We start from the raw sequence: 10000 nt of genomic DNA, 5'->3' as shown, positions 1-10000 counted from the left end.
TCTCTTTCCCTCCCTCTCTTTCTCTCTCTCTCTCTCTCTCTCTCTCTCTCTCTCTCTCTCTCTCTCTCTCTCTTTCTCTCTCTCTCTCTCTCTCTCTCTCTCTCTCTCTCTCTCTCTCTCTATCTCTGTTTCTCTTTCTTTCTCTCATCCTGTCTTGTGACAGGGGAGTTATTAATCCTGTTTGCTGTTTAAAAACATGTAGAAGAAATAACTATTTACAAACCCCAGTTATCAGGACCACATCCTGCCAGCATGTGTGTGTGTGTGTGTGTGTGTGTGTGTGTGTGTGTGTGTGTGTGTGTGTGTGTGTGTGTATGCGTGTGTGTGTATGTGTGTGTGTGTGGGTATGTTTGTGTGTTCTCTCTCAAACAGAGGCGTCTGTATTTATGCTAATGTCCCAGCAGTATGCTAGCAGTTCTGTCTGCTAGCGGCAGCTGTGCAGAAATGGGCTAACTGCAGAAAGCCCATCCTGATTAATCCCATCTAAAGCCAAACACAGGCACGCCGCACGGGTGTGTGTGTGTGTACACACTCCCAAACCCCAGGCTTACCCAAGACTGCTGACACGCAGGACCCAGGGCCCCTTTGGAAAACATGACATGAACATGCAGAAAATCAATTTGCAGAATAAACTCTGAGCTTTTTTGCATAAACACACAAGCTGACACTCACGTCTGGTGTCGTCGGAGAGCCACGGAGTGCTGCTGGGATTCAAATGCATATTTATGCTGAAAGAGGAACGTCCAGGAGATTTGTGGAGAACTCACCCAGTGGGAACTTACCGCTCTGCAGTTGCTTTTTTTGTTCTTTTTTTTTTTTTCATCAAACATCCGCTTTCATTTCTGCCTGTGAACCAATGTGCTGCATTTCCATCCAGTAGGTTTGGAACTGTGAACCAATGTGCTGCATTTCCATCCAGTAGGTTTGGAACTGTGAACCAATGTGCTGCATTTTCATCCAGTAGGTTTGGAACTGTGAACCAATGTGCTGCATTTCCATCCAGTAGGTTTGGAACTGTGAACCAATGTGCTGCATTTCCATCCAGTAGGTTTGGAACTGTGAACCAATGTGCTGCATTTCCATCCAGTAGGTTTGGAACTGTGAACCAATGTGCTGCATTTTCATCCAGTAGGTTTGGAACTGTGAACCAATGTGCTGCATTTCCATCCAGTAGGTTTGGAACTGTGAACCAATGTGCTGCATTTCCATCCAGTAGGTTTGGAACTGTGAACCAATGTGCTGCATTTCCATCCAGTAGGTTTGGAATTGTGTTCATTTGAAAGCAATTCTGGGGTTCATCGATTGGAAAATAAGCTAGTAGCTAAGATACTTTTATTTAATTTTATTATCATTTACTTTTCTTTATATTTAATATTTTTTCAAGAGAATGCATATATTACATCTACTAAAACTGCATAAGTTTGACACTCATCAATATCCGTATGTGTGTGTGTGTGTGTGTGTGTGTGTGTGTGTGTGTGTTGCAGGGGGACAGCCTGCAGGCCCATGTGTTCGGTCTGGAGCCCTACACCACCTACAGTGTGCGCGTGGAGGCGGTGAACGGAGCGGGCAGCGTGTCCAGCCCCTGGGCGGCCGTGCGCACCCTGGACGCCTCGCCCAGCGGCCTGGCCAACTTCAGCGTGGAGAAGAGGGAGCAGGGACGCGCTCTGCTGCTGATCTGGGATCAGCCGGCCGTACCCAACGGAGACATCAAGGTAGGAGGAGGAGGCAGGAAGCGCATCACAGGGTGGGGACAGGAAACGCATCACAGGGAGGAGACAGCAAACGCATCACAGGGTGGAGACAGGAAATGAAACGCATCACAGGGAGGAGGCAGGAAGCGCATCACAGGGTGGATACAGGAAGCGGATCACAGGGTGGAGACAGAAAACGCATCACAGGGAGGAGACAGGAAACGCATCACAGGGAGGAGACAGGAAGCGCATCACAGGGTGGAGACAGGAAGCGCATCACAGGGTGGAGACAGAAAACGCATCACAGGGTGGAGACAGGAAACGCATCACAGGGAGGAGACAGAAAACGCAATCTTTTTTTTTCAGACGTAGTTACAGTTATGTGTTTGTCGCATTGGCAATGAAATCACTGCATGAAATGTTTTATATGACACATTTTGTGTGTATTGCATTGTGTGTGTGTGTGTGTATTTGTGTGTGTGCGTGTGTGTGTCTGCAGATGTATAACATCTATAACGAGGGTAATCTGGAGTTCAGTGGGCTCTCGCGCCAGTTCCTGTTCCGCCGGCTGGAGCCCTTCACCACCTACACGCTGGCACTGGAGGCCTGCACGGCCGCCGGATGCACCCGCACGCCCCCGCAGCCAATCACCACTGAGGAAGCACCCCCTTCCGCCCCGCCCCCTCTGGTGGCTGAGCCAATCAGTGCCAACCGCGTGCAGCTGCACTGGCTTCCGCCCACGCACCCCAATGGCCGCATCCTTCAGTATCAGGTCATGGCGGTGACCTTGGACGAGGGCAGGTCAAGGACGGAGGAGGAGAACCTGCAGAGGGCAAAGGTCGTGTTTACGGAGAACGACACGCGGGCCAGCAGCTTCTCCCATAACGTGACTGGGCTGCAGCCGTGGAGCGTGTACGCTTTCCTCGTGCGGGTGGTCAACGCGGCCGGCCACGCAGACAGCCCCTGGCTCACCGTGCGCACCAAGCAGGCCTCTCCGCGGGGATTGGCTGCTCCGTCTGTCAATCACGTGGAGGGGAACCCCTACGCGCTGGAGGTGTCGTGGGCCCCTCCCCTCGAGAGCAACGGCGTTCTGCTGACCTATCGCATCCTGCGCAACAACGTCAGCTTCCATTTCAGCTTCGACTCGGGCGTCCTCAGCTACACGGACGTGGACCTGCTGCCCTACGGCGTCTACGGCTACGCCATCGTGGCGTGCACCGCCGAGGGCTGCGTCACCAGCGACCCGACCGAGATCCGAACCCTGGAGGCTCCCCCCGCCACAGTGGAACCTCCCACGGCCACCAACGTCACGGCGCACTCTGCCAGCGTCTCCTGGAGCGTACCATCCATCCAGAACGGGGAGATCACCCTCTATGTCCTGCTGGTGGATGGGGAGGAGGTGTATCGCGGGAGGAGGCTGACAGCACTAGTGTCCACTCTGCTGCCGTACACCCAGTACGAGCTGACCCTGAGAGCCTGCACCAACGGGGGCTGCACCGCCAGCGCCCCCGCCCCCCTGCACACGCAGGAGGCCCCCCCGGCCGACCTTCAGGCGCCCGTGCTCAAGGTCACGGGCTCGGAGTCGGTGGAGGTGAGCTGGGGGGAGCCGGGGCGGCCCAACGGGGTCATCACGGGCTACGAGCTGCGCAGAGACGGACAGCTGGTGTACGTGGGGAACGACACACGGTGAGAGACATGCAGCCTCTGTGTGTGTGTGTGTGTGTGTGTGTGTGTGTGTGTGTGTGTGTGTGTGTGTGCGTGTGTGTGTGTGTGTGTGTGTGTGTTTGTGTTTGTGTGTGTGCGTGTGTGTGTGTGTGTGTGTGTGTGTTTGTGTGTGTGTGTGTGTGTGTGTGTGTGAGAGAGAGAGTGTGTGTGTGTGTGTGTGTGTGCGCGTGTGCGTGTGCGTGTGCGTGTGCGTCCCCAGGTATGAAGTGTGTGTATGTATGACAGTAGGAATCAGACAGCGAAAAAGCCACACTCTGACATGCTCCAATATTTTATTTAAATTGAGAAAAGCAACTATAACAACTATAACAAATATAACCAATTATATGAAGAAAATTATCAGCCTCCAAAATTAGTCACCATAACTAAATACTATAGTCTCTTGGCATCACAAAAAAGGACCTTGGTGCAGTACTGGGAGTTGGCTGTACTACTTATTCACAGTAGGTCTTATAAAATACTAGAGAAATAAATACTAAGTATTCCAAATGTGCCAAAGAAAATTAAATTAATTTGAAAGAATTACATTCAGTAACTCCCTTCAGCTTGATATCAGACCCTTTGAATGAAATCCCCCCCCCACTAGTTGTAAAGTGTTGCCTTTTCAGCGTAACTCTGTGTGATGACTGTGGAATGCTGTGCCCGACCTGCCTGCAGGTACCACGACTTCACGCTGCTGCCCAGCGTGGAGTACAGCTACGCGGTGACCGCCAACAACAGCCAGGGCGCCGCCATCAGCCCCGCGGCCGTGGCCCGCACGCGGCCCTCGGCGCCCTCTGGTGTCGCCCCGCCCAAACTGCAGGCCACCGGCGCGGGCAGCGTGCTGGTCCAGTGGGAGGCTCCGGGACGACCCAACGGCGCCATCCTCAGCTACTCCGTGTACAGCCGCGACCCGGCCGAGCCCAGCAGCCGGCGCCACCTCTTCCCCCCCGAGCACAGCGCCTTCCAGAGCCGGTCCACCAGCCTCACCGGACTCAAACCCCACTACAGGTACACACACACTTCTCACCGGACTCAAACCCCACTACAGGTACACACACACTTCTCACCGGACTCAAACCTCACTACAGGTACACAGGACTACACACACACTTATCACCGGACTCAAACCCCACTACAGGTACACACACACTTATCACCGGACTCAAACCCCACTACAGGTACACACACACTTATCACCGGACTCAAACCCCACTACAGGTACACAGGGCTACACACACACTTATCACCGGACTCAAACCTCACTACAGATACACAGGGCTACACACACACTTATCACCGGACTCAAACCCCACTACAGGTACACAGGGCTACACACACACTTATCACCGGACTCAAACCTCACTACAGATACACAGGGCTACACACACACTTATCACCAAACTCAAACCCACTACAGGTTATACTCTTACACACTCTTATCACAGGTACACAGCGCTATACACTCTCAACCCACACTACAGGTACACAGCGCTATACACTCTCAACCCACACTACAGGTACACAGCGCTTTACACTCTCAACCCACACTACAGGTACACAGCGCTATACAGGTACACAGCGCTATACACTCTCAACCCACACTACAGGTACACAGCGCTATACACTCTCAACCCACACTACAGGTACACAGGGCTATACACTAAACACTCCACACTACAGGTTCAGAGGGTCGTGTAGTCTTGCACAGTGCTGCAGTTTTATAGTCATCCACTTTTACACAGTTTTACAGTCTAATGTCAGTCTTCTGTGTGGTCTTGCAGCGTCTTGCAGGCTTACCCAGACAGTTGTGTACAGTCATTTGCAGGCTTACCCAGACAGTTGTGTACAGTCATTTGCAGTCCCCCATCTTAGACTCTACACATGGCACTATCAGACAGGGTGCTGTTTCTGCAGTGAGAGGCGTCTGTTTTCCGTTGTTTCGTATCGGCAGTAAGCACTGGGTGCCTCACAGTTAGTGCGCCTGTAGCACCTCGCATTTTTGCCCATGCACCTGAGCGCCTTGAATTGGAAAAAGTTCAACTGCAAGCGTTATTTGTGATTGTATTAAAACGTAGTAGTGCACCTCACGTTTTATAAGCAGCAAAACCGCTCCCTGTGTGATCGCACCCTGACCCAGTTTTAAACGTTGAGCATTTGCATTTGATTGAGTGTTCTCAGCATGCCCCAACAGAAGGATATTGAAAATTCTGCCGAGCTTTATTTCATACCAGGCTCTTTCTAGAATGTATGATTTTGTTTATATTTATTGGAAAGGATAAAACAAGCAGATGTCTTACAGCCTGATAAAATTATAACAAATGCTTAGTTTGAAATAACGGTGTCGTACCGTAAAAACGTATACTGGGGCATGTCCTAAATCTAACCCTGCTGTCCTTAACACCTCCGTTCATTCATTGCATGTCATTGAGCATCCTTAACTAGAAGAGGGGGAGAGAGCGGAGAGACGGAAGAGACTGATAGAGAGAGACAGCGGAGGGATAGGAGTCACCCTTGAGGTTTTGGTCATATGTCGGTACGGCGTGGCGGAGACAAAGCCCGGTGAGAGATAGGAGCCCCATTCAAATGCGTGCTGATTAAAGGGGTGGTCGGCCGCATGCGTATGTTGAAGTGAAATACTGATAAGCTGGGGATAATAATACCCCTTCAGCTTTATCATCACGCCATCACTGCCTCCCCCAGACGACCTTCTCCACGTTCACCTCTCCACTCTCTTGTTCACTCTCTCTCTCTTTTTCACTGTCTCTGTCTCTCTGTCACTTTCTCTCTCTTCCTCTCTATCTCTCTCTCCTCTCTTTGTCTCTCTTTCACTACCCTTCTCTTTCTCTTTCTTTCATTCTCTTATTGTCTCTCTCCCTCCCCCTTTCCCCCTTCTCTCTTTCTCTCCCTCTTTCTCTCACTCTCTCCATCTATCTGCCTATCTGTGTATCTCTCTCTCTCTCTATCTGTGTCTCTCTCGCCTTCTTTCTCTCTCACTTTATCTCTCTCTCTTTCACTCTCCTTCTCTCTGTCTCTCTCTCTGTCTTCCTCTCCCCTTTCTCTCTCTCCCCTCTCTCTCTCTCTCCCTTTCTCTCTCTCTATCTGTGTCTCTCTCCCCATCTTTCTCTCTCTCTCTCCCTCCCTCTCTATCTGTGTCTCTCTCCCCTTCTTTCTCTCTCTCTCTTTCTCTCTCTCTCTCTGTCTCTCTCTCTCTCTCTCTGTCTCTCTCTCCCCCTCTCTCTCTCTCCCCCTCTCTCTCTCTCTCCCTTCTCCTCTCCTTGGTTCTAATGCCAGCGAGCTGATCAGGGGAAAGCACCTGGGAGGTGCAGCTTGCCAGGGCTGGCAGTGGGCCTGCAGTCACTTTGAGTGAGAGCAGAGAGCACGGGAGAGGAGAGGAGATGAAAGTGTCTCCGGTGGTGGTCAGGCGTTTTTGTGTGTTTGATGAGGTCGGGGGATTTTTCACTTTCATCGTGGGGGAAACGATGAGGTGAGAGAAGGGGAGAGAGAGAGAGAGGGAGGAAAGAGGGGAAGGAGGAACAGATAGCACTGACCGTGCCAGGAGGCAGATTCCAGCCCCATATAGCCCAGAATAACAGAAAGAGCTGGAAAACATCACATAAAAGGCAAAGCATTATGAGGTCAATGGGTTGGAGGGGAGAGCACACGTTTGAAATGGAGGCTGTTTCGTATATGACTTGTGCTGTGGAGAGCATGAAACTACAACCTAATTCCCAAAGAACCTGAGACAGATCCAAGACATTAGTCATTATTTTGGTCGATGTGTGTTTGATCATATGCTGTCTACCCATCCTCAGGTATGAGGTGCGTGTGGAGGCGTGTGTGTGTGTGTGTGTGTGATCATATACTCTAATCTCATCCTCAGGTATGAGGTGCGTGTGGAGGTGTGTGTGTGTGTGTGTGTGTGTGTGTGTGTTTCTGATCATACACTCTATCCTCATCATTAGGTATGAGGTGCGCGTGGAGGCATGTGTGTGTGTGTGTGTGTGTGTGTGTGTGTGTGTGTCTGATCATATACTCTAATCTCATCCTCAGGTATGAGGTGCGTGTGGAGGTGTGTGTGTGTGTGTGTGTGTGTGTGTGTGTGTGCGTGCGTGTGTGTGTGTGTGTGTGTGTGTGTGTGTTTCTGATCATACACTCTATCCTCATCATTAGGTATTAGGTGCGTGTGGAGGCATGTGTGTGTGTGTGTGTGTGTGTGTGTGTGTGTGTGTGTGTGTGTCTGATCATATACTCTAATCTCATCCTCAGGTATGAGGTGCGCGTGGAGGCGTGTACCCTGCTGGGCTGTGCAGCCAGTGACTGGGCCTCTGTGCTGACTCTAGAGTCTCCCCCTGCTGGTCAGTCTGCGCCACTGCTGGAGCTACAGCCAGACGCGGCGGGACTCCAGACGGCCTTCCTGCTGTCCTGGTCGCCCCCAGCCCAGCCCAACGGCCAGCTGCTGCACTACGAGCTGCTCCGCAGAGAGGTTCTCCAGGGCGAGGCCATGTCCAGCGCAACCAGGGTCTACCTCAACACCTCCACCAGCTACCGCGACGCCAACCTCGCGCCATACACCGCCTACGAGTACCAGGTACATATGCCAACCTCACCTCATGCCATACACCTCCTACGAGTACCAGGTACATATGCCAACCTCACCTCATGCCATACACCGCTAACGAATATACCAACCTCACCTCGCGCCATACACCACCTACGAGTACCAAGTATGCATGCCAACCTCACCTCATGCCATACACCACTTACGAGTACCAGGTACATATGCCAACCTCACCTCTCACCATACACCTCCTACGAGTACCAGGTACATACAGTATGCCAACCTCACCTCATGCCATACACCACCTACGAGTACCAGGTACATATGCCAACCTCACCTCATGCCATACACCTCCTACGAGTACCAGGTACATACAGTATGCCAACCTCACCTCATGCCATACACCGCCTACGAGTACCAGGTACATATGCCAACCTCACCTCGCGCCATACACCGCCTACAAGTACGCATGCCAACCTCACGTCATGCATACACCGCCTATGAGTACCAGGTACAAACCTCACCTCGCACCATACACCGCCTACGAGTATCACGTATGCATGCCAACCTCACCTCGCACCATACACCGCTTACGAGTACCAGGTACACATGCCAACCTCACCTCGCACCAAACACCGCTTACGAGTACCAGGTACATATGCCAACCTCACCTCGCACCATACACCGCTTACGAGTACCAGGTACATATGCCAACCTCACCTTATGCCATACACCACCTACGAGTATCACGTATGCATGCCAACCTCACCTCTCACCATACACCGCCTACGAGTAGCAGGTATGCACGCCAGCCTCACCTCATGCCAACTTCACCTCACACCATACTCTGCGTTTGAGTGCCAGGTATGCACAGCTCCAAAAATGATTTATATAGAAGACATATCAACACTTCATGAGATGTATGCAGTATATAAATTAACACTTTATGGGAGGTGTGTTTAAATACAGTGTTTATAATTACACTGGCCAGACACTACACTGCCTCCCGGAATTCCGTCCGACGGGGGTCTGATCCACATCCCTCTGTCATGCATTGCCACGGAGACCTCTCCTAATTGACAGCGTACCCTTTCCAAGCGTGATAGCGCAGGTATCGGCGTGTCAGACATCAGACAGGCAGGGGCTAAACATCCAGGGATGGAGTTGATGGAGTCGATGGAGGTTTACCGGATTGTTCTGCCTTATTTATGATATGGGGGTGGAGGTGGGGTGAATGATGGACAGTGTGTGTATGTGTGTGTGTGTGTGGGGGGGGTAAATCTGAATCCAGTGAGAGTCTCATTATTACCAGTCATGATCCCAGTGAATTATTCCCCAGTGTCCTCAGACCCATACACACACACAGACACACACACACACACACAGTAACACACACACACACACACACGCACAGTAAAGGCACGCGTATTGGAAAGACCTTTTAATGCCTGTGGGTCAGCTCCCATGGGAGCTGCTAACTGCTGGTGACATGTGACCGGATGGGGGAGATGCTATCGGTGATCAATTACACACACAGCACATGCAGATTCAGAGCTGAACTTTCACACACACACACACACACAGCGTATACTGATTCAGAGCTGGACATTCACACACACACAGAGCACATGCAGATTCAGAGCCGGACATTCACACACACACACAGCGTATACAGATTCAGAGCTGGACATTCACACACTCAGCGTGTGTGTAAAGGAGGCGAACGGAGCTAGCATGCTAGTTGCCCGTGTAAATCCTCACACCCCTAACCTTAAGAACGCTTCTAACTGCTGAGTTGGAAGTTCGACTCCCATGCCGGTGTGTGTTGAGGTGGCGGGTTTGAGGTCCAAGAGCGGTGAAGGAACCGACCTCTCTGACATATGCAGATTCAGAGCTGGACATTCACACATACACACACACAGCGTATGCAGATTCAGAGCTGGACATTCACACATACACACACACACAGCGTATGCAGATTCAGAGCTGGACATTCACACATACACACACACACAGCGTATGCAGATTCAGAGCTGGACAT

General features: G+C 51.5%; 1 protein-coding gene across 1 annotated transcript in view; it reads left to right on the top strand.

Moving 5' to 3' along the window:
• Positions 1 to 10000, top strand: part of ush2a (Usher syndrome 2A (autosomal recessive, mild)) — a 319377-nt gene that overhangs the window by 288149 nt on the left and 21228 nt on the right. Inside the window, exons 61-64 of the mRNA XM_076300107.1 lie at positions 1488 to 1715; positions 2194 to 3380; positions 4077 to 4409; positions 7668 to 7989. Coding sequence (XP_076156222.1) covers positions 1488 to 1715; positions 2194 to 3380; positions 4077 to 4409; positions 7668 to 7989 — 2070 coding nt within the window. The remainder of the gene's footprint in view (positions 1 to 1487; positions 1716 to 2193; positions 3381 to 4076; positions 4410 to 7667; positions 7990 to 10000) is intronic.

This window comes from Alosa pseudoharengus, unplaced genomic scaffold, assembly GCF_046254945.1.
Source record: "Alosa pseudoharengus isolate Yale_2024_CS ecotype anadromous, Long Island Sound unplaced genomic scaffold, YU_APseudo_1.1 YU_APseudo_1.1_scf_22, whole genome shotgun sequence".
NCBI classification, from domain to species: domain Eukaryota; kingdom Metazoa; phylum Chordata; class Actinopteri; order Clupeiformes; family Clupeidae; genus Alosa; species Alosa pseudoharengus.
Note: the sequence above shows the minus strand (reverse complement) of the source record. Positions and strands in the feature narration are given on the sequence as shown.